General features: G+C 44.0%; 1 protein-coding gene across 1 annotated transcript in view; it reads right to left on the bottom strand.

Annotated features, from left to right (window-relative positions):
- Window positions 1-6,014: 6,014 nt before the first annotated feature.
- The window catches only part of HOMER2 (homer scaffold protein 2), a 72,886-nt gene continuing 51,286 nt past the window's right edge, over window positions 6,015-27,614 (bottom strand). The window contains exons 3-9 of the mRNA XM_063142213.1: window positions 25,828-25,959; window positions 20,343-20,435; window positions 18,927-19,066; window positions 15,244-15,400; window positions 11,546-11,656; window positions 7,727-7,807; window positions 6,015-6,263 (exon numbers count right to left, since the gene is read on the bottom strand). Coding sequence (XP_062998283.1) covers window positions 6,075-6,263; window positions 7,727-7,807; window positions 11,546-11,656; window positions 15,244-15,400; window positions 18,927-19,066; window positions 20,343-20,435; window positions 25,828-25,959 — 903 coding nt within the window. The 3' untranslated portion in view covers window positions 6,015-6,074. The remainder of the gene's footprint in view (window positions 6,264-7,726; window positions 7,808-11,545; window positions 11,657-15,243; window positions 15,401-18,926; window positions 19,067-20,342; window positions 20,436-25,827; window positions 25,960-27,614) is intronic.

Genomic DNA, 27,614 nt, shown 5'->3' on the forward strand with positions numbered 1-27,614 from the left:
TTTTTTTTCTTGGTTCTACCTGGAGATGCCAGGGATCGAACTTGGGACCTTCTGCATGCAAAACAGATGCTCTAGCGCAATGAGCTCTGTTCCAACTACCCAGTTCATTCAGCAAAACAGGTCACAGCATGGAAGACAGCTTCACACGACAATTGCAATGTACAGCTGTCATCATCTATTAGATCCCCATAGGATTTCTTCCCCCATTTCTTAAGAGCTGTGTGTGGATGTGGCAGGTGAGGGAATTCTTCTTACGGGGGTGAGGTTGTCATCATGTGAGTGGGTCACTGGCAGATTCCAGAATTCATCCCTTGCCTTGGCACAGCTATTTACACGATTCGGCCCCAGGCTAAGATCCTAAGCACACTTCGTGAAAGCACCATGGAATCAACGGGGATCTGTACCCCCAAGTGAATAGGATAACCTACTAAAGTGTTGGACTGGGAGTTGGGAGATCCGGGTTCTAGTCCCCACTCGGCCATGGAAACCCACTGGGTGACTTTGGGCCAGTCACAGACTCTCAGCCCAACCTACCTCACAGGGTTGTTGTTGTGAGGATAAAATGGAGAGGAGGAGGAGGATTATGTATGCCGGCTTGGGTTCCTTGGAGGAAAAAAGGCGGGATATAAATGTAAGAATAAATAAATAAATAAATAAATAAAATAATACATATGCAGACGAATCACATGCTATAAAGCTCTTGGGAAGGTATCACTTAAAACCACAGCTGGAACATGCCTGCCCACCCCCTCGCCCCAGCCTCATATTTGAGTCCTTTCCCATATTAAGATCACCCGTTCCATACAAAATTAGCAGGTACAGAAGAAACGTTGCTTTCTGTCCAACATGTGCTAGTTTTTTCATGTTGCTACGTGTGTGTTTATAAATGCAGCCACCCCACCACCACCACCACCCACTTAAGGTTTGAAATGGTACAAAATTAGAAAACCAGCATGGTGTAGTGGTTAAAGTTGGACTGGGACTTGCGAGATCCGGGTTCTAGTTCCCACTAAGCCATGAAGCTCACTGGGTGAGTTTGGACCAATTACTGACTCCCAGCCTAACCTACCTCACAGGGTTGTTGTGAGGATAAAAGGGAGAGGAAGAGGAGGATCATGTATGCCGCCTCGGTCTCCTTAGAGAAAAGGCGAGATAAAAATAAAACAAATACATAACTACAATCTCAAGAATTCAGTACTATGTGATTTATCTGCTTGTGTAAATTGATTGTCTCAACCTCCTTAAGACCAGGGATGCAAGTGACCAAAGCAATACAAGGAACTAACCCAGTAAAAACACAAAGAAACAAAAATGTAGTTTACAAACATGCATATAAATATTTTTGGAAGTATAGGCACCTTGATTTTTGGGAGTTGTTTTCGTACCACCTTATTTGATCACAATAAAGTGTCAATCTGGTAAGATACTCTATAAATTCCTCAGTTATTTATCAAAAGATGTAACTGAGCAGTCTGGATGCTATTCCTTTCTCCACCGACAGAATGTGTATAGATATTTATGCCAAGTTCTTAATGTTCTTTTAACGGATGCCTTATTGTACCATTTTTCACTCAGGATATCTTATTACTCCTGAATACAATGTACAATGTGTAATTACAACTTTATAAATAAGTTCCTCAAAACGGTGAGCACATAGCAGTTATTACTAGCCAGCTTGCGCGCGCACACACACGCACAACACACACACATATATACACACCCACAAATAGCTATTTATGGCCTAAAAGGACAGAACCGCCATATTTTCTAAAGTTTCCCCACCTGGTCACCTAGAGAAACTATTCTTACCTTGAGGCAGGTGACCCAGTGAAAATCTATTTACAAGCCTGAGTGATCGACCTGTGAATTCATCAAACCATCACATAATTTTACATCCTAAAGTGAATCAATGTGACAAAGCCTAGGAATGGAACATTTTATGAACATGCCGTTACACATGTAACTCCTGTTATGTGGTTTTAAAAAAAGGGTGGGCAAAGGTTTTTACCCACACCTTGATTCAGCTCTCGTCAAATCACTAGGGGAGCAAGGTCAATGTAACCTATGGGTCACAGTAGCAGAAAGTGCTACCTTATTATCACACCAGAGTGTTTCTTCATCTAGCTCACTAACGTTTACATTCACTGGCATTTCCAGAGTCTCAGGCAGAGTTTAAACTGCTCCCTGAGTCTTCTCACTAATAACGTCAGGGGCTGAACCTGGGTGCAAAGCCTGTGCTCTACTTCTGAGCAATGGTTCCTTACACCCTTAAGCACTAATTGGCCAGGTCTGCTCTAGGTGACAGTCACCCCATAGGGAGAAAATGCTCGGTGATTGCACATTAATCAACACAACCAGCATGCCGTCTCTCGTGGCCAAATGGGCTTAAATAAAAAGCCAAGACATGCTGCATTTCACCACGTAAGACCAGTTTCGCAGATGGCAAACTAAGAAAGAGGTTGGAGGGTGTAAAACACAGGCCTTTTAAAAGATTTTGAAAAATGCAATAAGGCAGCCTTGGTGTTATTTATGGTGGCTTTAGGTTTATTCAACCCTGACGCTTTTTGTTTTAATGTCAAGGCATTCACTCCCGGCAAACAGCTGTCTCTGCGTTTCAATGGCAGAAGCAAAGCAGATGGCTGAGAGATGGCCAGTCTGCTCACTGAGCGAATGGGAAAATTGTCAGCTCATCAGCCCTGTCCTGCCCTGCCCATATTGTCCTCATCATGGCTTCAGCTCGCCCTAATATGGCTAGATCACTTGACAGGAAGGAGAAGAGAAGCATGCTAGCCTGACTCCTGTGTGCTCCCTCCATCATCACCGTGCCGCTAACCACATCTGGGCCAAGTGGCAACACTGGTCAGGAAGAGCCTGTGAAGTGGAGCAGTAGGAAAAGTGTCGGCCAGACTAGAGGCACGGATTAGAGGCACGGAGGGTGAGTGTGTTTGCTTCCAGGCTGTTCAGTGAGAGACAAGAACTAGAGAGACTTAGAGCACGGGTCACTGACATTGTCGTCGTGAGAAAGGATGGAAGTTGAGGTGGACTCGTTTGTGTTCAAAAGCCCTGCACCCAAGTATCTGGCTGGTTATTTCAAATCTTTTGTATTGTATTTTATATTATGGTTTTATACTGTTGTTTTATACTTTGAATGTTTTTAATTTTTGTGAACCGCCCAGAGAGCTCCGGCTATTGGGCGGTATAGAAATGTAATTAATAAGTAAAGAAAGAAAGAACTAAATAAATATATATAGGAACCTTCCTTGCCTATATAGATCCTGGCTATTTGTGCCTCTCCTCTCCACCCATTCTTTCTCTCAGCTGACTTCTCATTCTGGAGCTTTTCCTATTCTAAGCCTCCTTTCCTAGGCCTCACTTTCTTTTCTGGGCCTGCTGCCTTCATAGGCCTCTCCCTACTTCCATAGGTTCATCTGCGAACCGTGCCCTTCTCTGGAATCTCAGCAGCTTGGAGGGAAAGGAACCTCTCATGCAAGCACTGAGTCATTACTGACTCTTGGAGGGATGCCAGCTTTCGCTAATGTTTTCTTAGCAGGCCTTATAGCGGGGTGGTTTGCCGTTGCCTTCCCTGGCCGTTATTACCTTTCCCCCAGCTAACTGGGTACTCATTTTACCGACCTCGGGAGGATGGAAGGCTGAGTCGACCCGAGCCGGCTGCCTGAAACCAGCTTCCGCTGGGATCGAATTCAGGCCGTGGGGAGAGTTTCAGCTGCAGAAACTGCTGCTTTACCGCTCTGCGCCACGCCAGTCACAATGAGATGCTCTACTTCCTGCTTCACTCCTTCCCTGACATGAAGCAGCAGCTTAGCCAATTGCTACACAAGGCTCAGTCACTGTGCATGACAATAAAGATGCGTGTGTTTATCTGCAGAAGGGAGGCGACTCACTTGCTAGTGGAGGAGGGAAGACAAAAACTTTCAGCAGCTAAGGAGCTGTAGCAAGCATCTGTGACAAGCAAGTCAATGCTTCTACCTAGCTGGTTCTCCCTGAAAAAATGAATGCTGACATTGAAAACTGCAATTTTTATCTCTTGCATCTTACAAGATGAAGGAACGGCACAGTTGCTAGCCACCTATAGTTTAAAGAGACTATAGGTTTTATTTTGGGTTGCCAAGACTTTTTCAATTAATTATTATTAATTATTATTATTATGAACAAAGAATGAATTCCACACCTATGGAATCACACCCACACCCACACACACCCTGTTCAGAAGACACCTTAAACCACAGTGAATAAAGCTTTTTTTCCCTTATTCACCATGGTTAAAGCTGTGGTTTAAGGTGCCTTCCGAACAGGGCCAGGGAATACTATGATTAAACCGGCCAACTCCCTCCTGCAGCTTTACAAGTTCTCAGAAGCAGTGGACAGAAAGCACAGGCCAGAAAACAGAACGGGATGTAGTTCGCTAGTATGCAGGGCATTTAGTTTGCACTCATGAGCTCCACACTTCTGCATAATGGGCAAAAGAGATGGATCCAGAAACCTGGCAGTACTAAAAAAAAGAGAGAGTCATCATTGCTATGCCTGAGAGGTGATATTTGGAAAGTCACTTTGGCAAAGCTTTGATTAGGGCTTCGTTTGAGACAGGCCTCTGCTCCGGGAGCTGCTCCCCCACCCCCCCTGCAAAATGCCTGCCTGAAATAAGGTGAAAAGACAGGCAGGAACATTTCTGAACAGGTGAAGAACACCTAACTTTTTATCCTATTAGGATCACAATCAATCCTCGTGCACCTGGCCCTAAAGAACAAGACTTGCAGGACAGAGCAGAAGCCTTCTAAGTAGCTTGGGGGCCCCAGCACCTCCTCTCTTAGATCCCTGTATATGTTGAGGCTGGCTGTTACACCTAGTTCCAGGATGCCATCTGATTTTGATTGGGGGTAGTACTAGGTTTTGAGGACACTTGGATGGCACCCTATTTCTAAAAACCCAGTTAGAACCAGCACCATCATCCCTACCAACTCTTTGCTTACCCTTCACCCCACCCCATCCCTACCTGATTGCTGATACATCTTACACCTTCATCAGACACGTATAATTAGGGCAACAATTAAAAAAAACCACCTTGAAATTATCCACTTTGGGCAAAACTCAAATCTCTCTCTCTCTCTCTCTCTCTAGCTTACCTCCTATCTTATTTTGCTCCTCATTCTTATTTGTCATTATGCTTAATAGTAACAGATCGTTGTATGTTGTTAACACTGGCTTCAATGTTAGTGTTGTGTTTTGAAATAAATAAATTCATCCTGCCTGTAAAAGTTGTGCTCTGTCCTCCTGTGACAGAGGGCTGCTGCTGCACATTCTGTGTAGGTCCACCATTTGACCCATTACTCTGTGGGTGAACTGATCTGAGAAGCGGGCCCACTTTCCAGAGATTATGATAGCTAGTATAGATCATACATATTCTTTAAAAACTCTCGAAGGATAGGAAATTATAGACCAGCTGCGCATAAAGGGCCCATCCATTCTATCTGAAGTTCAAGGAACCACAACCACTGGAATCACAGCAATCTATACACTGGTTTTTAAGTGCACATTATTGCGCATGGCAAATCCTGCATGAAAAGGCTTCATGGGTATAAAAAGACCACCCTGGACATCTTTGAATGAGGCTTCTCCAGTAAGGCGAAGAGCATGAGTACTGCAGTCATTTCTCCATATTTGCCATGGCTGTTCCCAAATGCACTCTATCAAGCCTGTTGACCCGCTACGGAAATCTCACGCCATCCTCACTGCAGTCTGCTCCAGGCCACCCCCCCCCCAAAAAAGGCTCAATAATCAAGATTTAGAAAATACTTGCTTCCCCTGTTTCTATGGTTGCAGCAGCCCTTAAAAAAACAACAACTCTGCAGCAACTGAGCAGCAATTTTTGGAGAGAGAGGGAAAAAAGGAAGAGGGGAAAAAATTAAATCTTAAAATCTATGTACAGTTCGCATCACAAACAAGAAGAATACTCTAGCTGCTTTTTGCGAAACGGATGTTAAGGATTAAACCACACACACACACACACACCAAATGTTAGTGTTTTTGGGGGGTGGGGAGAGAAATGTTGCTTTTCCCTAATTGTCAACTCCCAGTTTAGAGAGTCCTTGCCGGAAATTATGTAATTCATCGATCTTCCCATCTAGCACATCTAAAAAAGTCTGTAGCTCAGTCTTAAGGTTGCTTTGCCTGTGTTTGCTCTCTTCTACCTCCGTCCTTAGAGCTCTGACTTTCTCCTCCAGGTCTTTATTCCTTTTCTCAGCAGCCTTAAAAAGAAAGTTGCAGAAAAGTCCTCTTAACAATAATACATACAAGAGCAAACGTTTTCCCCAACGCCACCCTTTGCTACGTCTCTATTACCGTGTCCATTACAAGCAAAACTGCAAGAAAATTCAGCCAGGGGAAATGCTATTTTAATCTGACTAGTGCGCAAAAGGATGTGGATTTAGTGGAAGAGACTCTTTGCATTGAATTATGTCGGTTTGGGCTGCATTTTACATTTGGGTGGAATTTGTACACCCTGCTCTGCATACATTACTGTCATTGCTAGCGGTTCTTGAATTTGTTGTAAACATGATCTGTAGGGGTTTAGATCCTGCTCCTTCAAGCCCCAAATACAGCTTGACAAATTAGTGCCTGGGAAATAACACTGTTTTATTTTGGAACTCAAAAGCTGATTTTGTAAATTAAAAATAATCATAATCTGAAGCCTCATTGGCTGAAGATGCACAAAGGCAGTTTGAGGAAAAAAAATCTTAAAAATTCTCCAGCAACAGAGCTTGCTTCATCGATGTAACCTTGTACGTAAGCTGTGTGCCCCAGAGGATGGGTTCCCGTGCTGCATTTCCACACCCAACTGCTGACACATGTGTCAAGATGAAAGATTTACTGACAAAGCCTTTCCTGCATTGCAAAACAAGGAGCATCTTCTGCAGGCCTAAACCTCTAAGATAAAAAATTGCAATCGTCCCTGCTTGTAGCCAGTTCTGGATCATTCAGTGGATGAGTGCCAAGAACACAGGAGAGCAACCAGGGCTTGCCTACACAGGGCATGCACCCAAGGGTGCCTGCCCCACTCCGGGATCTTTTAAGTCCCTCCCTGAACACAGGGCAGGGCTGACGTCAAGGGCAGGTGTGGTCACGTACTTGCTAAGGGTCCACACACCAGCAAGGGCCCACTCACCCAGGATCACTCCCTAAATCACATTAAGTGTGGTTTAATTCTTTCCCTCAAATATTTCACGGGGTCCCTTTTTTATCCTTGTTTATTATCTTACTTGTATTTAGTAAACATGCTAAATTAGGTAACTCTCTAGTGATTATCTGATGCAAACGGAACATTTTCTCAGTTGTTGAGGTGGGTGAATTCCGACCTCGGATCTAGGAATCCAAAATATCCATGGCCCCCCAGATGCTGTCTAGGGGCCAAATCTACAAACTGCAGCAATTGCTTCCCTTTGTCTCATAATGGGACCAGCACTGCACCCCCATTATACCAAGACATTCTCGTACAGCTGGCCTCCTGTGAGCAGAGACAGATCCTTAATGTCTCCCTCCTGTTTTGAGATTATCTCAATGGGAGCGGCTTTCAGTAGGATGGATGTAAATCAAATCCATAAATGGAAGGAAAAGGCTGAAGCGATTGTCCTACTGCTTCAGCTCTTTGGCGTGAGCAAGTTTCATTATCTCTACCTAGTAGCTATACTTCATACTAATAATCACCCCATACCTGCAATTTCTGAGATACCGTTTCACATTCTGTCATGAGCTGTGGTATGATTTCACCCTGTTTCCGAAGGTCCTCTAATTCCTAGAGAAAACAACACAGAAATATAGAGGTTGCATATTTCAACAAGGCGAAACAAGTAAAGATCACATACGAAGGCATGGGCCAACCTTCAGGAATGTATTTTTGAACAGTGCGGTCATGTGAGATTAGTGCTGGTAAAGTGTGTGTGTGTGTGTGTGTGTGTGTGTGAGAGAGAGAGAGAGAGAGACAGAGAGAGAGAGAGAGAGAGAGAGAGAACAAAAACAACCTTTCCACTGCCAAAGGAAATTAATGGTTAATTTATCAAATTATAAATCCGCATATCTTAAAGTTACACCCAGTTCATTTCTGTGCTTTATTACAACCTTTGCATCATCTAATTCTGAGAATCAATGCTATTTTCTGCTTTCTTATATCATCAAAACACACAGTAACGCCTACACATAAAAAAATGTTATGTTGAACAAGGGGAAAATGTACTGAAATAATAACAGGAAGAGCCAGAGCAAGGGAAGGCTTTGAACTCAAAATAGGAAGTCCATGCGGAGAAGGGTTTTCTCTAAACAAGAGCCTAAACAAGCAAGATGGAACCACCAGGGGAGGGGGAATTCTCCACAACTAGCACCCAAGGGTGGCACACATGCTTCGGCATTGAGGGCCACCATCAGGACCGTCAGCTCTGACAATATCCACCACCTGTCTGGAATCAGTCCATACTCCTCTTCCTATGATACATGATCAGCACTATCCCCGTGGACAGCGCCAACCATCTCTTTTGGCAGGGGAAATCCTCCTACGTGGAGGATCTACACTACTGCTTTATAGCAGGATTGAAGTGCACTGATAACTGTTGGGGCACAATCCACATTCCATATACCGCTTTCATCGTGTTATATCCTGCTTTTTATTCCCCCTTCGTAATACTTTGACACAAGGACCCTGTTCAGACGACACACTACATCGTGGTGGTTAAGCATTTTGAGCTAAACACAGGGCCTGTTCAGATGACACACTAAGCCATGGTTAGGCTGCTAACCCTTTAGCAGCAAATAATTAGTGAGAGTGTTTAAACCACGGTTATGTAGCCACCATGGTTAGGAATGGTTCACACGACACGCTAAGCCATAATGTTTACCACAAAATGCTTAAACATCATGGCTTAGCATGTCGTCTAAAAAGGGTCATTATGGCTTTGTGTGTTGTGTGAACCATGGTTTAGCGCAGCCTGTGAACCATCCCTAACCAGGGTGGCTACAAAACTTCGCTCACTAACTAGTGGCCGAACCCTTTTGCAGCAAATGGTTAGTGAGCGTAGTTATGTAGCCACCCTGGTTAGGGATAGTTCACACAATGCACTAAACCATGGTTCACATAACGACGCTTTTTAGCGTGTTGTCTGAACAGGCCCAATGTGCAGATCTTGTGCTGCTGCGGCATGCAAAGGCCTCCAGGCTGAGGAGCAGTGCAATTATATTTTAAAATATTTACACCTGCCTTGCTGCTCAGCCACCACCTCTTGGCCTTTTAGTTTTCCTCAAAGTACAAGGATTTCAAAGGTGCCCCTTTCAAGGCGCCGCGTATGTGAACAGAGCTCATGCTGGGCCTGTCTTGCAAAGCTAAGAATAGCTGATGTCTGGGTTGTTTTGAGCTAATCAGGGGGGAGGTCTGGGAATGTAAGAGCACAGCCTGAGAGCAACCTAGGGCAGTCCTTCACGGCAAGTTGGAATGAAGCCTGTAATATTCATGAGTCCATTTCCTCGTTGAGTGGGAGTCTTGAAAGTTACAAAATACAGCTCATTACGAATGCTATTACCCACGGAGAGGGCTGGGAGGAAAGCGCGACATTTCTCTTTGAGGCATGCCACTGAAAGGCATTTGAAACTGTGCTTCAAAATCCATCACCCCGAACTATTTCCATGCACTTCAAGCTCTTTTAACGGGACTGGTTGTTAAGAGCATTAACTATATCAACCTTGAAAAGAGCTTTGGCATATGTGTTGTGAGCATTAGCTTGATATTAAGATATTAAGGGCAAAATCAAACAGACACACCGTTCCTTCTGCAACAGTAGCGATAAAAAAAACCCCAAAACTGCCTCCTGAGCTCCAAGAGGGCCCAGCTCAACTTGGGCTTGGTCATCACATATTGGCTTTGGGCTCTGATGCCCTCTCCTCTGCCCATCCCTGGTTTGCAATAACTATAGTTTACTGAAGCATCCGCATCAGGCAAATTATGTTTAAACCAAGGCTTCCAATTCTAGTTTAGGGGCAAACTATGGCTTGTGGTAACCACAGTTTGCCTGATTTGAATGTCACTAACAACTACAGTTAATGCAAACCAGGAAGTGAAGGACGGAAACGGCAGTGTGCAGAAGTCAGAAGAGGCAGCAAATGGAGTTGAGACCAAGCACAAGGCTGGGGTGTACTTAAGTTGGCAAAGCACAAAAAGCTCTCAGGAGGGACGTGTAAATACTTCACAAGACAATTGTTGAATGTCTGTTTGTTGCTGTGTTTGGTTTAAATGCACTTGGGTAGGATTATCAGCTTGGTATACACACTACAGAGATATTAACATGAACACTGGGACTGTAGTCTCTACCACGGACAGCCTAGGATGGTTTGGAAGTAACAGTTAACCACAGTTTAGTGTCACATGCGTGAGCCACATGACTGGAAGGTGATTGGAAGCATCCACTTCTATTTTAAACCAACTACAGTTTTTTGTATCATCCAAAGTAGGACAATCTATAATTAGTTTAGACTACAGGTTGGCTGAACAACCCAAGATCAAAACATGGTTTCTGATCCTGGCTTGTTTGGATAATAGTAGTAGTAGTAATAATAATAATAATAATTTTTACCTGCCTCCCCATTTGGATCGAGGTGGGGAACAACAATTATAAAATACATAAAACAGTTAAACCTAATCACAGTCCCCAGTTTCAATGAAACAACAAACTACAACTAGTTTAAAGTTGAAGCTTCCCATCTGGAAAAGGGGTGGGGAGCAAGTTCATGTATGTAACACTGAACTAAGGTGTAGCACAGCCTTCCCCCCAGTGGTGCCCCCCAGATGTTTTGGTCATGCTGGTGGAAAACACATCTGGAAACCAAAGCTGGTCAATGTGTGACAGAGGCAAATCACATACAAGAACTCTCAAGTAACTCATCAACAGAACATTTTTCTCTAGGGACCCTGGGAACTTGATAATTCGGATACAGATCCCCAATCCCCTGCAGAGCTACAATCCCCAGGAATCATTTTGAAGAAGCCACCATAATTAAACTGGTTTAGATAAGTAGCGTAGCCGTGCTTTTCGCTTCATTACTGACACTGTCAATCTTAGGGTATATCTACATTACAGCCCGCCTGATTTTCCTTCCCTTCCCATAGGCATCCCTTGGAATGAGAGGCTGCAAGATGGCTAGGGGTCTCCAGCATAGACTTCTCTGCCCCCTCCCCAAATGACAAATCCCCAGGATTCTTTGGAAGAAGTCGGCATTCTTAGGAAGGGCAACAGCCATCATTTCTGCCTACCCCTGTGGTTTATCTAGACCAGCTTTCTCCAACCTGGCATTCTCCAGATGCGCTAGGCTGCAACTCGCATCATGGGAGTTGAAATCCAACACATGGTCTGGAGATCATAGAATAGTAGAGTTGGAAGGGGCCTAAAAGGCCATAGAGTCCAACCCTTCCATTCTCACAGCATCCTCAGTAGGGTGCCCCTGCTGACGTAGATGTTTTCTGCTCACGTGGAAACCCATCCTTTATTTTACATACCAGCTCCTTGTCTTGAAGCTCTGTCTCCAGTTCCTGGAGGCGCCGGCTCAGCTGAGCATTCCGCTCTCTCTCCTTATTGATTTCGTTGCACTGGTCTTCGAGCTCCTCAATCTTAAAAGGAAAACGTAGCTAGCCTAAGTTCCCATTCCACCATTTGCACATTCCTCTAAATAACCATGGGAAACACTGCAGGAAGGGAAGGAGATCAAGACCTGCCTCCAACAGTGCCACTGAAGGGGGCAGAGGGGAGTGAAAGCCACCCTGTGACCAGTGGGATGCCAAGCTGCCTGAACTGTGCCCCCCCTGCCACCCTCTCCCAGTGCCGTTGTCCACAGAGATGCCCAATTATCTCCTTCTGCCGGGATTCCACTGAGTGTTAAGCTGGCTGATATACATAGCCCTCCCCTTCACTCCATGTCCAACTCTCTCACCCAACATCCCACCACACAGTTGGTTGTGCTAACCTGTGGTCAATTAAGGTGGTGCCCCGTGGAGAGGAGAGAGGAGAGAGACAGCCTCTTCCAGTCCAGGAGCTGGATTCCATTCCAGATTCCATTCCATTCTAAAGAAGCTCCACTCCAGTGGTGGGCAGGGCCAAAAATACCAGATTATTCTAGTTTAAAGCTCTTTCTGCCAGTAACTATGCCTTAGGGGCATGTCAACCTTTTAGAATGCACAAAGCCAGGAAACCCCCCAAGGATTGGAGGTTAAGAGAAAGGGGCGTGGCCTCGGAACCCCACTGGGCTGGATTTCACTCCAGGGCCTGAGTTTCTGCACTACAGCTTCTTGGTTCGGATGAAAGAAACGGGAAACTATAGTTAATAGGAAATGTCCTGGTTTGTTTGCTTGCTTGCACAAAGGGATGACAAACCTTCATGGCTAATTAAGCTATGATCATCTGAACATAAACACTGCATTCATGGCGCAGTGAAAAAAAGCCTACTATAACCATGTGTGGTGTAGTGGCTAAAGTGTTGGACTGGGAGTTGGGAGATCCGGGTTCTAGTCCCCACTCAGTCACGGAAACCCACTGGGTGACTTTGGGCCAATCACACACTCTCAGCCCAACCCACCTCACAGGGTTGTTGTTGTGAGGATAAAATGGAGAGGAAGAGGAGGATTATGTACGCTGCCTTGGGTTCCTTGGAGGAAAAAAGGCAGGATATAAATGCAATAATAAAATAAAATAAAATGTGGATCTCCCGGAGCTGAGCACAGAGCTGCATTTCCCCGCAAATCAAGTTCAATAGCGTGGGATTATTGTTACAAGTAACGCTGATGGAAACCGAATTCCGCTGCTCTCAGCAAACCCCTGTCAAGATTGTGTGGGCCAATTAAAAGCCTATGATGGATCGCACCATATTATTTTATTGACAGTACAGGCTACTATTCCCCGATTGAGGCTTTTGCATATAAAGTTCACACCTCTTCATTCTTTTCCCCTGGCATTTACATTCAGCACATTTAATACAGGGGAAGGGAAAATGCTGTTTTTTGGTGGTCAGGCACAATTTGCGCCTTGACCGCCACTTGTTTTGACGTACCACAGCGCAAAATAAACCCAGTTAAGATCATGCTGCGCAAAGCTGCCCAGAGCAAAAATAAGGACATTTGTATTGGCTGTCCGTTTCTTTAGTTTGGTTTCACTGTAGCTTTGTTCATCTCATGTTGCAAACTGCCCAGAGAACTGTAATATAGGACGGCCTATAAGTTGTAATACATAAATAAATTAAATAAACAGATCTTGCTCCGTGGTGCATACTTGGCGTGTACTTTTCCAAGATCCACCAAGTATTTTCAGATATTACAATCATAAACCTAGAAGAAGGGCCAATTAATTTCTTATTATAAGAGCTTGAGATATTCATCCCGTGGTGGCCTTCCAGCGCAACACTCCAGTGGTGTAGTGGAGCTAGTACTCACAGAGTCAAAGTGCTGGGACTTTTTTTATTAGTAGGGATGGTTATGTCATCTGTTCCTCCTGCCACCTCCATTCCCTCTGAGTTTAGCGTAATCCCCACAAGTGGTGGGAAAATGGGTCTTCCCAATAAGAATATATCGTTGTGAGCTATTTGTAATGCAAAGTATTTGGGTAGGGTGGGGGCTTGGTCTAGAATGGGTAATGAAGACCCATTCGCTTTATAAAAGAACGATAAAAGACATATATACGCCTACATTTTTGGACTTTCCTAAAGGCTATGAGGACCATCATGACTTCAAAAATTTCCAACGGACCCCTCTAGCATCATTTTGATTCCAGGATCATGTGGGTAAAGCCAATGATGCCACTGCTTACCCAGTGAATGCCACCCAGCCAGGAGGGAGGGAACCTTTCACGTGGATACACCCTGGGCCCTCACAGGTGTTTTCTGCCTCCAAATATTACTGAAGCAGGAAAGAAGCTACTAGGAAGTGGCTCCCACACTGCTGCAGAAACGTAGGAAGCCGTTTCAATCCCACATTTATCCAGGTACGGCAAACCTAAGCTGATTTTGCAATGTCAAAGGGAAGAGAAGATGTCCGGATGCCATGGAGGCCCGAAGGGAAGGTCGATTGAAAGCAGAAAGAAGAAATGCATCCTGAAAAGAACTTTTCTTCTTCTGGGAAGTCGAATCTATTTACTTATCATTTATAGCTCACCTTTAAGGGTAGAACCAAAAGGCCATTAACAATGCATATCTACATGCCTTTTGCCCAGACAGTGTTTTCTTTTTTAAATAAGAAAAGATATCCACGTTGATGGAGCTACTGAGTCATTGCTTCGACTCTCTAGGAAAAGGCAGCATGCAAGTTTATCTCGCATATTTTGCATATATCTGTTCATTTGAGACATCACGCATGCAACTAGATATCACTTGGGAGCCAAGCTCTTGAAGATAGAAGGGAGTATCTAGTCCCCCAACTTCCTTGTTACAAGCCTGAAGATATTTTTGTGAACCGCCCAGAGAGCTCCGGCTATTGGGCAGTATAGAAATGCATAAATAAATAAATAAATAAAGATTCACAAGAGCCAACTTTGGGTCCGATAGAAACTCCCTATATCTGGGGCATAAAAAGTTGTTTTTAATATTAGTATAATTTTTTTTAAAATCCATATATCCTTTTCCTACTGATGAAGACCTGTATGGTTGAAACGCGTTTGGGGATTTTTGTTTGAAGTTTGATGTACGTGGACTATTCTGTTTACATTTTAAACGTATGTATTTGCTTTAAGATTAAAATATTTTCTACTAATATGATTTTATTGTAGTAAGTATAGTTATACCTAAATTTGATATATTGTTTGTATCAGTTTTCTTAAACTTACTTTGTTTTCAAGCATGCATACAAACACTATGGGTGACTGCAGTAGATGGGTTATGGTTGTGTGCAAACCACCTCCAATGCTTTGCAGACATTTGAAAGGTGCATGTCTTGTTTTTTTGGATGCTGGCACTGTAAGCTGCCAGTCTCTCACTCAGTGAGCGGCATGTAGTGCTTTTGTTTCGCAAGAGGGTTCCCGTTCATTTTCTATATGTCCCTTGGAAAAAAGACGAACAGGTATAAGACAGAGGGACTACCCCATTTCCCATCAATCTCTCACTGGGACCCAGGAAATCCGGTCTTTAAGCTTAGCATCCCAACAGGTATGTTCTCTTAACAAAAGTTTGGAGACAGAGGACAGCCAATCTGATGCGTCAATTTGTTGCATCCAATACCTTACTGCTAAGTTGATCGTTCTCTTCTTTGCAAATGGAAAACTGTTTTTTCCAGTGTTCTATGCTGGCCGCGGATTCCTGGAGCGCAGAAGTCAGACGGGCATTGCTTTCCCTAAGAGACTGCAATTCTGTTTCCCATTTCTTTACATTGGAAGAACTAAAACAGGGAGAGGAAAAAAATCACAAAAACCTTGAGATCTCTCAACACTAGTTTGATTGTGATTTTTCTATACACCCAATAAAAGATTCAATCAGGATGCTGCATAGAACCTTTCGTGGACCAACGGGTTTTTCAGGGGGAAGGGAATCCAAATTACACAATAAGGAACCTGAATCATTAAACGGATGTAGGGAACATCTGGCTAGTGTTGATGAGAGTTGCAGCTGGTGGATGTCAGTGAGGCAGTGAATCTGCTCCAGGTTTCAATCAGAACCAGTCAGAAGTCTAAAGGAAAGCACCCTGGATAGCTCTTTTAGAGTTCTGACTGGTTCCAACTGAAACCCAGAACGGATTTACAGCACCACTGACATCAGAGTTTCCAGCCTCCACTGGTTGGAGTCCAAAAACATCTGGATGGCCCAAAACTTCTTGGGACTGAAAGGAACAGGCCTGGGCTCTTCTCCTGTTCTTAAAGAGTACAAACCCTGTTTCTTGGAAGACTGAGAGTTAAGAAAACTTTGACTGGGTATCACAAAATAGTATCTGTATAGTTTTATATCCTTCCAGCAGGACAAAGTTGTGTTATATAGTAAAACCTCTTCAATCAGTTTCAAATAGTGACCTCTTAGCAAAAATAAACCCATGCAAACACAGTAACCCAACATCTTCCTCACTATCACTACACAAACACTACCTATATTGCTGTAGAAATGCACATGTGAATCACGACAGGCTCCTGTTTCTTTGATTTGGGCTTCCAAGGACAGTTTGACTTAGGTTTTTTTGCGGGGGTTAGTTCAGAGCAACCTTGCTCGGTACCGTTTTACCTAACACATGTTATCCATTTCTTTTTGTTTTGTCTGTCTTGTATAGAGCGAACCTTCCAGCTACACTTTTTTAATGGGGCCAAAGGGCTGCAGCGTGCACAGAACCTGTGCCGTGGGCCTTGCCGATGTGAAACTTTTAAAAGTTTGATATTGCTCCTTGTCAGGCTGTATGTTATTCTCAGCTATTGGGCAGTATAAAAATGTCACAAATAAATAAATAAAGAGCAGATCGCCTGGAAAGAGTGTTTTATGGGCTAGGTCACTTCTAACTGCAAGTGGATGAATCACAGGTTGGAATGCTCCCTGATAAAAACAACGCCCTCCGTAGAGAAAACTGGCATGTCAGGGAAAGGCGCCGAGCTTTCTCCCCCACACGCAAACCTCCCTTTTCCTCCCTCTTCAACAGGGAAGCATTCAAACAGACATCCCTTCACCTGCGATCTGAAGCAGATCAGGTCCAGGGCTAGTTTTATTACAGGAACTGCCGTCAAGCAGTGGGAAGAACTGGGGGGGGGGGCAAAAGCAGTCCTCCCCTTCTGGACCCAGATATTGGTACCTTCTCTGCTCCTTGGTGTCAAAATTGGGGAGGTTTGTCTGTTTTTTAAAAAAGCTAAGACTAAAACAAAATGGCATCCGGAGATGCTACGGAGCACCCAAAGGGTTAAAATTAGCTTGCAAACAAGCTAATTTTGGGTGCTCTGTAGCAGCTCCTGTGGCCTGTACCTTGCCCCCAAAATGTTCTTTTTGAAGACCTTGGGAGGGGAGGGTCTCCCTGAATTTTGGGTGGTGATGGAGCTGCTCTGGGGAGTTGCAAGTTTCCCACCCTTGCTCCAAATAAATAGACCAGTGCAGTCACAAAGTATAGGGTGAGGGAGGGATGTCTCTGCCTTCTAAAGCAGAATCATAGAATAGTAAAGTTGGAAGGGGCCTAGAAGGGCATCAACCCCCTGCTCAATGCAGGAATCCAACTTAAAGCATCCCTGGCAGAGGGCTGCCCAGCTGCCTCTTGAAAGCCTCTAGTGTGGGAGAGCCCAAGACCTGCCTAGGTCATGGGTTCCATTGTCATACTGCTCTAACAGTCAGGAAGTTTTTCCTGATGCCCAACCGGAATCTGGCTTCCTGTAACTTGAGCCCATTATTCCGTGTCCTGCACTCTGGGAATATCGAGAAGAGATCGTGTCCCTCCTCTGTGTGACAACCTTTCAAGTCCTTGAAGAGTGCTCTCATGTCTCCCCTCAGCCTTCTCTTCTCAAGGCTAAACAAGCCCAGTTCTTTCAGTCTCTCCTAGGGCTTTGTTTCCAGACCCCTGGTCATCCTCGGTACCCTCCTTTGAACACGCTCCAGTTTATCTGCCCTGCTGAGGCTGTAGGCAGATGTTGTTAATGAACCATGTTTTGAGTTTTTGTCTTTGGAGGGGAGGGAGGGGATGAAATTATTTAGAGTAAGGAATGTTAAGTGGTAGGGTGAGGAGATCACCTGGGTGGAAATGGATTTAGAAGAATATTATTGTAATCCAAATCATTCCAAATTTCAGTTCACTGTGAATTTCTTATCACTCTTCCTTAAAGAAACAGTGTTTGTTGTTAATCCTGAGTCACTGTCAGGGAAATTTAGAGGGTTTAAACTCCCACCCCACGCACAGCAAGGCGGCGACACAACTTTACGCAAACGTAGCTGTAAACTGCCTTGGACTTTTTAAAGAACTTCTTGTTGAAAAGGTGGTATATACATATTGCTGTTATTTTTTGTATAAGAGGGGTATTGTATTATGTTTTGGGATGTGTATGGACGGATTGGTCAATAAGCAATAAATTGGATTGGATTGGAATATTCTGAATGAATTAATTAACGGCCTGCCGCTTGGGCAGATCTGCTACTAAAACAAAGCTTCCGAGTCTCCCAGATGTAGGACACCAGCGGAGTTTTTAAAATAATAATAATAATATAATAATAATAATAATAAATAAATGGTTACAATTTTTAAAACAATTTGAAAAACAACTCTGTAGGTCTTGTCTTACTGCATGGGCATATTGGAAGTACCTACATCACTAAGGGACACTGGAACAGGTGGCTGTTTTTATTGGTATAAGAACTGAAGGATGTATGCTTTCTAGAGAGTACAATATGAAATTAAAGCTTACTTTTTTTGTTTTAAACAGAGTATGACACCAATTAATCCCCAATGAAGGAAATTCACTCTCACCTTGTGCCATCTAGAGAGAACTTTCTCAATTAGGAAAAAGCACGGAGATTCTGACGTGGGGGATACGGGAATGCAAGATTATAACCACCCCCAAAGTGTAAACACCAAATCACCATTCTCTGTGTTTCCAGTGTTCTGGCGGTGCCTTTACTTATGTGGCCAAAATGGCACCACCTGTCCATAAGAGGGAGGTATCAGCTGGTTTGGGGAAATACCTGAGGTTTATAGAAGCACAGAAAATCTGTAAAAAACACACACCTAAGTAGCGGGGGCGGAGACCCCCAAAACAGCCCAATGAGAACTGGACATGCTTAGGGTTCAAGAGATGCTAATTGATTGGGGGTGTGTGTGAAAATCAGGTGGGAGGAGAAGTGAAATGGAGTCTGAGGAGGAGGGCATAGCTGACTGGCTGGAACAGGGAACTGTAACATTTCGTTGCAGTTCTCATTTGTAATCAATAACGACAGTGTAGTCACAAAAGCAGCTTCACCTTTGGGCGAGGGCGAGTTTCAGTTTGTCATTCTCTGTTTTTAGCTGTGCATCCGAGGGACCGCCATGCGATGCCTTCTCGTCGTCCGTTCCATTCACACTGGATGCCCGAGTAGAACAGGGAGTTTCACGCCCCGATTCCTGCACAACGCATTCCACAGAAAGAAAACGGTCATAACAAAGCCACTGGTTTCTTGACATACTAAGGCATGCTGCAGAATACCAAATGTGCCTCTCCTGCTGTCATCCGGGTGAAACCCCCTCCAGAAAGTCCACCTTCTGTGTCCCAAACTAATCTCTTGACAAAATTGTTCCTGGACTGCAACTTTAAATATTGGAGGGAAGGGGGAAACTACTATAAAAAAATTCCTACACACAGAAAATTAATGTGTCGGGTTGGGAGAAGATTAGGGTATAACTATTCTCCATGAGATGCTAAATTTTCTTTATGAAGGAAGGTTTTTTTGGGGGGTGGTTAAGGATGGAACATTCATAATGTGGTCCCCCTAAATATAGTCAGGAATGGTATAGTCCAGAAACAGTATTATCATGTGGTCTGCTATAAATAATGATATAAATGAGATGTATATATTCACACGGAATAAGCCAAGATCGCTGGCAAACTCTGGTTTACCATGAACAAGCTGTGAACAGATATGCACACAGCCAATTTGCTTCTGCTTGGCTCCTCTTGCTCACGTGAGCAGGTGAAACAAACCTGAAATGGGTTGCTTTGTGTGACATCTGAATCTGAGATCCCAGCTTGTTGCTCCCAAACAAGCCAGGATTAAGCTTGGGAGCAACAAGCCAGGATCCAGAGTTTAAATGTCACACAAAACAAACTGTTTTTGGTTTGTTTACCTGTCTTTGCCAGCAGAAGTAAACCGAAGTAAACATCAGCTATTGTTCTGTTCTCTAAGGAAAGGAAAGGAACCTCTCATGCAAGCAGTGAGTCATTACTGACTCTTGGAGGGATGCCAGCTTTCGCTGACGTTTTCTTGGCAGGCCTTATAGCGGGGTGGTTTGCCGTTGCCTTCCCCGGCCGTGATTACCTTTCCCCCAGCTAGCTGGGTACTCATTTTATCGACCTCGGGAGGATGGAAGGCTGAGTCGACCCGAGTCGGCTGCCTTCCGCTGGGATCGAACTCAGGCCGTGGGGAGAGTTTCAGCTGCAGAAACTGCTGCTTTACCGCTCTGCACCACACGAGGCAATTACAAAGAATGAGAAAATAACAATAATGATTTATTATTGAAATAATGATTTATTTTAGAACACTAAGCTAGTGTTGGCCTTTGATAGTATTTTAAATGTTTTTTCAAAAGCTTGCTTTTGGGAGTTGCTATTTTCTTTCCAAAAAATCAGCTTTCCAAATCAGTTATACCATGTCCCTTTATAGACTGCAGATAAATGACTTACTTGGGAATGATTGCTGGATGTCTCCATTTTTTCTTGTGATCGCTCCCTGGCTAATCTGGCAGCTTCTTTCACTTCTTGAAATTTCTCAGCAAACTAAACATGCACACAGGCAAAACATTACGTTAGCATGGCTCCAAATAATAGCTTAATCCAATTTATTTTTAAATTAGACAACATAAACAAGAAGGGGAGAGAAAGCTTTAGGTATCCCTCAGAGACATCGTTAAAAAAAGATGCAAGTTCTGTTTTTATCTAGTAATACTGGCAGAAGTCTATATAGAGGAACACACACTGGCCCAGTTCCGGGTTCATAAGTAAGAGCAACCCATGATTTAAACAACCCTGAGTTCACAACCCAACAACAAACCATGGGTTCTCTTTCTGGGTTGCTCATGGCTAACAAACCATGGCTTGTCACTGTGCCTGGGTTTGCATTTCAGTACAATCCAGAATTCAGCAACCCACATCGTAGGTTAGAGTTATGTGAAAACCAGGTCATTGGGTTGGATCTAGAATTCCATGAGTGGTGTTCTGCTCACATTAAAGAGCGCTCTCGGGTCCCAGACCCCTTTCCACCTACAGCCTCCTGAAAATCTACTCTGGATCACCAGGAATGGTGTGAGAGATATGGAGGTGTGGGCGGGGTCTGCACGGAGAATCAATGAAACTCACTCCCCCTCCCACTTCCTTTCTATTTGCAGAGACCTCCCCTGGACTCAAGCTCCTGCCATTCATGGAAAAAGCACCTTTGCATCCCACCCATTGTATATGAGAACAAAACCTACACAAATAAGATTCCACATCTGGATTTCAGAAGGTAGAAAAAACAGTGGGGGAAAGACCTGCATGGAGATGAATGCAGAAAGCACCAGATTCATCTGGAGATTGAGTGCCCGATGAAGAAGCTCCTGTTGTGCTGCAATGCACATCCACCAGATTTCCTTTGGCCTCTGCTTCCTCCCATTGCCCAGGTCACCTGCAAATCTGGCTAATTCTCATTTTCACAACGAGCTTCTCTACACAAAGCTCTTAATCCACTGTATTTATTTTCGGTGTTGTTACAGAATTGAGATGTGAGCTCTACACAATCAGCATTTCCTTTTGTGCTTTACCACTACATAACCTCTAGGTGGTGCTGTGCTACGGTAGAATAGCACAAGTACACATGGAAAAGGTTTTGTTTCGCTTTTACAAATAATATTGCATTTTCCCTGCTCTAAAAAAAACTCGCAAAAAGTGCTTTTTAAAAGTAGAAGCAAACACGGAGGGTCATGATGTTCTCTAAAGAATCCGTAAACAACCTTGAGTAGGGAATGAAGAGCAGACAATAAATGCCTTGTGCAGAAAAGGTCAGTGTTAAAAGGGCCAAGCCACACTCAACACATTTAGGGGGCTGCACCACATTCGATCAGTGCAGGAGTCGTGGGGTAAGCAATGTTTAACCCTTTCTTCCCTGTGCTATTTCCTGATCTAAATCACCCCCACTCAAAGTTGCAATTAGCCCTACAGGGGTGGGTGGGAGAGAATACCAATAAATGGGGAAAGGGATTTTTTTTTCTATTTCAGGTGAAGTGGGAATACTCATCAACCTTATTCTTCCTTCTTTGCTGAGTCCACCCCCAATTTCTCTATCAAAACATCAATTTAATCAAAGGGAAATGGCAGCAATGGGGCAGGGTGAAAGCCAGAGCGATAGATAATGACAAATATTCATTTGAACGCACATTTCTGGGAGAGGGGAGAAGTCCTCATAAATTCCTGTAACTGGCCATGAATGTAATTTGCCTGTCAGCCTTATAGTAACCTATGGTCTCTGACTGCATTAAAATAATACATCTGTTGCTATCACATGTTGTACATTTATTTCTGGATTTAGGGCATGACAAGCCTGCAAATACTCTGTTTCATTATCATTAACCTACTGTATCCAATAGACCTTAACTTAGCCTTCCCCAGTCTGGAACACTCCAGATGTGTAGGTCACTGGCCATGCTGACTGGGGACGATGGGAGTTGCAGTCAACAAATGTGGACAGCACCGGATTGGGAGAGGCTGATCTAACAAATGGATGTCCTATCATTCCACTTACATTGTCATCAAATAAAATAGTATATACTACTATAGACATTCCTACACCTGCAATGCTTTTACGGTCTCAAACTCCAAATCTGAAATAAGGATCCCACCCCACATCACACTTACTAAATGCAAACTGAGACCCAAAACCAGTTCCCCCCTTTCCTCCCTAAATAAGTGTCCTACAGATCTTAACATTTAACCCACATTACATTTTTACGATTTCTGCTTTGTGTGGGAATTAATGATGCAAACTAGGTAGGAAGCTCTACAGCCTTCAGAAAATGAGCCTCCAAGGAAAAGCATTCGCAAAACCTCTGAATGCCATTGCATTCCCGTTTAGGCACATTCACGAACAGCGGTTAAGTCCAATTATCAGTTATTGCCGCAAACTACATTCTCCCTCTCATTCCTGAGGAGCAGCATGGCATTACCACTGCCCATTCAGTTATTCCCAAGACTCAACAGGATAATGTGGAAGCCTTGTGGATTGCAGGCAGCGAGAGTTGGTGGAGATGAGAAGGCGGCAGTCCTAGCTCAGCTTATGGGGTGAGCAGGGTACTCAAAGACTCACTGCAGTTGTGGGAACCCCTCTGCTAAAAAATAATAATCTGGAAATCGCTGTTGAAATTATTTCACACTAATCTACATTTCCAAAAGTGTATTATTTATGGATGAAAGCAATGCCGAGAAACAGCAAAGCACAAAATCCTAAAATGTTTATCACAAGACATGAGGGGAGACATGATAGCACTCTTCAAATACTTAAAAGGTTGTCATACAGAGGAGGGCCAGGATCTCTTCTCAATCCTCCCAGAGTGCAGGACACGGAATAACGGGCTGAAGTTACAGGAAGCCAGATTCCGGCTGGACATCAGGAAAAACTTCCTGACTGTTAGAGCAGTACGACAATGGAATCAGTTACCTAGGGAGGTTGTGGGCTCTCCCACGCTAGAGGCATTCAAGAGGCAGCTGGACAACCATCTGTCAGGGATGCTTCAGGGTGGATTCCTGCATTGAGCAGGGGGTTGGACTCGATGGCCTTGTAGGCCCATTCCAACTCTACTATTCTATGATTCTATGACACATTCGTAGTGGACAGGTACCATTATTATACTGCTGCCTATTACGCCTCCTCCTTTTACTCTTACTCCCACAACTAAGAATGTATGGATCTTGTAAAATCTGTCCCATCTGCTTTTTTTAGATAGTCAAATGCCTTCTTCCCCGCCTTCCACTCATTGATGAAACTGGATTTTTTCTAAATTCCCGGATTTGTAATTGCGCAAATTCACACTTGTGCAAATGCGCAAACTCTCCACACCCCTGAAAGTATGCAGATCCACCCATGTGCATTTCTATGTGTTAGTCCATGGGGAAAGTGCACATTTTCGGACAGCGTTTATCTTTTGTATTTTTCTATCATTAAATTTGCATAAAATTCCAGAAAATTTTCTAAAAAACTGGACTGCAAGTCCATGTGATCTGTGTAGCTTGGGAAAAGCTAGTCTGCTGTGGAATTCACAGGTCAGGTTCATAGAAATCTGAACTCATTTGATTCCATTGCGGATTTTTTTACCACCCCTAACTCCTCTTCCTCCTGCTACTGCTACTAATGTCATTTTAAAAGTTTCTCAGCAGCTACGCACTGTGCAGGTTTTTTTTTTTTTAAAGAACAGCCCCTACTTACATGCTTACATTAACTGGTTCATAAAGATCAAAGATGCATATAGACTGAAAGAACAAATTCCAGCAATATCGAAGGCCAGAGTGGGAAACCCTTTTCATGTGAAGAGCTGTTGACCCATGGGGAAAGTCCGTCAAACTAAGAGCCAATCCACCATGGTGTCAAATATACTTGGAAAAGTACCAGGTTCCATTCAGAAGAATTAATTTGTCATCCTGGTTTAATTAAAGCCTTTTGAAAGAAAGGAAAAATAAACCTTTTGGATTTGGATGATGGAGTCAAAGGATCTAGTGGGTTTTTTTAAGTGTCTAAAATTCACATCAAGCTCAGGATTGCTCTACTCCCAAGCAATTACAAAAATGTTACTTAACAGATCGTAAGTACAGGAGCATCTGCTTCTTCGAAAAATAGATGGAAAGAATGTTACATTTCAGGCTGAACTAATTTGTAAGCGTCCCACCAGCCCATTTAACACATCTCGGCAAAATGCAGAGCGCTGGACTGGGCTTTTAGGGACTTCTCTTCCATTTTGGGCCATGTTGAGTCCACCAAACCCATGCTCTGGTCACTTCCCTTGTGGACTACAATGTGCTGTGCAGGGGGGTGCCTTTAAAAATGTTTCTGTTTAAAAACAGGCAGGTTGATCGTGGTTTACCAGCTGCACTGGCTCCTGGTTCATTTCTAGTGTTGGTTGTAACCTTGAGCTTTGGACCAGGTTACCCGAAAGACCGTCTCCTCCTGTATGTACCTTAAGGACTTCTTCAGAGGTCCTAGTCTTCATTTGGCAGAGTGCCCCCACTGAATGAAGCACGTAATAACCAGGGAGAGAGGCCTTGTTGGTAGCAGCATCTAGAGAGATTCACCTGGCATCATCGCTGTGGTCTTCTAGGCACCAGGTGAAAACCTTTCTGTTCACCTAGGAATAATTCAAGGAATCTGGGCCTTCTAACCACAAATGAACAGAATCCCTTGAATGTAGTCCCATGAACACTCCACCACCCTAAAGGAAGGACTTGGGATTATGCAAGTAGAAATTTCGAGTTTTAATACCATCATTTTCAGCTGTTGATCGATCTTTTCCTTCACATTTGATGAGCTTTTAAACTTTATAGCTGCTTTTATATCTGTTGCCAGCCACTGCAAGCTTTCCAAATACTCCATGCTCTAAACAAGTTTTAAAAGGTTCAACACACAGCTGCTGACAAAAATGGCAGCCACAAGTCTAGGACCCTTCTCCCGTGTAGTAAAGCTTCCCCCATGTCCTTGTGTGACAATGCTGTGTATTTCCCCCATCCTGTGTAACTGGATGCCGCTGCAGGACTATGGAAGTACGGGAACAAACAACGCAAGGACGTGAGGGAGAAACAGGGCGCAAAACACACAGCTGCGGTGTTCAGCGGCAGCCTTGCTTTTCACCTAACGTCTAGCATGGCCCCAAGGCAGGGATAGAAAGCTAGGCCACCCCCCATGTGATCAAAAACAGACACATATATTTTTCTAGCTTGAATTTTAACACCTCCCACAAACTCTGGCCCACTCGTTAATTAAGGGTGATTAATCACCTGCACAAAGAAAAGCTTCTGCTAAGAAAAAGTGGAAGATATAGATGTATCTATCTATAAAAGAGAGAGTGTCTCCCACTACATCCATATGTTTAATTCTTTTAATTCACGGAGATAACTGCAGGTTTTACAAGCAAGCAAGAAATTCAAACTCCGTTACCTTTGTCAGCTGCTGCTCAGAAGAGAAACCCAGACCAAACACAGTATTTGCTCTGCTATCCGCCCACTGGCCAAATTTCTGTGATGTTTTCGTGAAGGTCATATTAGGTGTGATTGTGCTATTTATAATCACCTGAAAAAGAGCACACACACAAAAACACACACATAAAGAGTTTGCAATTTTAAAATGTGTAGAAGAAGCAGCAATTTACAAAGTAGTTATATTCAGGTTGATTACCAGGTTCCATAATTACACTCAGTTGCAAGTTTCTAAATTATTTCAAAGTTTGATGTTGTAAAACATTGGAGAATTTTCTGGGCCGAAAGGCAACTCAGGTTTTCCCAAACAAATGGCGGCAGATCCATATTCCAATCCTGAATTTAGAGGCTTCTAAACAATAAAGAGCCTTGTGTGGCACAGAGTGGTAAGCGGCAGTTACTGCAGCCGAAACTCTCCCCACGGCCTGAGTTCAATCCCAGCGGAAGCTGGTTCTCAGGCAGCCGGCTCAGGTCGTGAGACTCAGCCTTCCATCCTTCCGAGGTCGGTAAAATGAGTACCCAGCTAGCTGGGGGAAAGGTAACTGCGACTGGGGAAGGCAATGGCAAACCACCCCCCTACAAAGTCTGCCAAGAAAACGTCAGCGAAAGCAGGCGTCCCTCTAGGAGTCAGCAATGACTCAAGTGCTTGCACGAGAGGTTCCTTTCCTTCCTTTCCTAAACAATAAAAAGGTTGCTTTTAATACCTAGTGAGGACCTGAGGAAAGAGATATGGACTTAGCTGGGGATAGCGGGATTGAAGGAGTCTCTCTGATACGGATTTGAGGAGAACATTAAGATGGTCAACAGCACAAAGGTGTGCAGGATGTCCCTAAACCTTGCCAAAGCCTGGGAAGGAATACAGAGCTGGGTCAAACGCACAAGCAATCCAAGCATAAGAACGCAAGAAAAACCCTGATGGATCAGACCAAGGGTGCATCTAGTCCAGCATTCTGTTCACACAGTGGCCGACCAGGTGCCCATGGGAAACCCACAAGCAGGACATTAGTGCTACAGCACCCTTCCTCCAATGTTCCCAGCAACTGATGTACGTGGCAGTAACTTGTGACACTACTACGAAGGAAACTGCCTGGAGGACCCTGTGTGATCGCACAGTGCACTCGCTATGCGTGTGAGACAACTGTGCGGATGTTGAAAACACATCTGGCGGTTCACATATAAAGCAGGGGTGGAGAGACACTCTGCTCTCTGGACGAAACGAAGTGTGCAGGAGAAGGGGGGGTGAAATGCTGCCTTCTCTCACTGCGCTCTGCTGCTTTTTAAGCAAGTCCACCTGCCCCCAGGCGGGCTACGACACCAGATGTGAGTTGGGCAAGGAGAACAACTCAGACACCTGATGGGAGATCACTGGAAGCCTGACATAAAAGCAGAATATAACACCAACCCCACACTTACGAGAGCGAGAAATTCTAAATGTAGCCCAGCCTGAGCCAGCCATAGCAGGACAAGGTCCCGGGTTCGAACACTGGTATTTTCAGTTACAAGGATCGCTGAAGTGAAAGACCCCAGGCTAAGATCCTGAAGAGCAGCTGCAAGCAGCCTAGTACCCTCCAAATATTCTGGACTACAACTTCCATAATCCCCAGCCAGCATCACCCATGATCGGAAATTATGGGAGTTGTAGTCCAAAGTATCTGGAAGGCACCTATGTTGGAGTAGACAAGCTAATCTGGTGCAAAGCTGCTTTCTATTTTCAGTATGTGTATATGTGTGTGTTATATATGGAAAGGT

The sequence above is a fragment of the Elgaria multicarinata genome, chromosome 16, assembly GCF_023053635.1.
Source record: "Elgaria multicarinata webbii isolate HBS135686 ecotype San Diego chromosome 16, rElgMul1.1.pri, whole genome shotgun sequence".
Classification (NCBI taxonomy): Eukaryota; Metazoa; Chordata; class Lepidosauria; order Squamata; family Anguidae; genus Elgaria; species Elgaria multicarinata.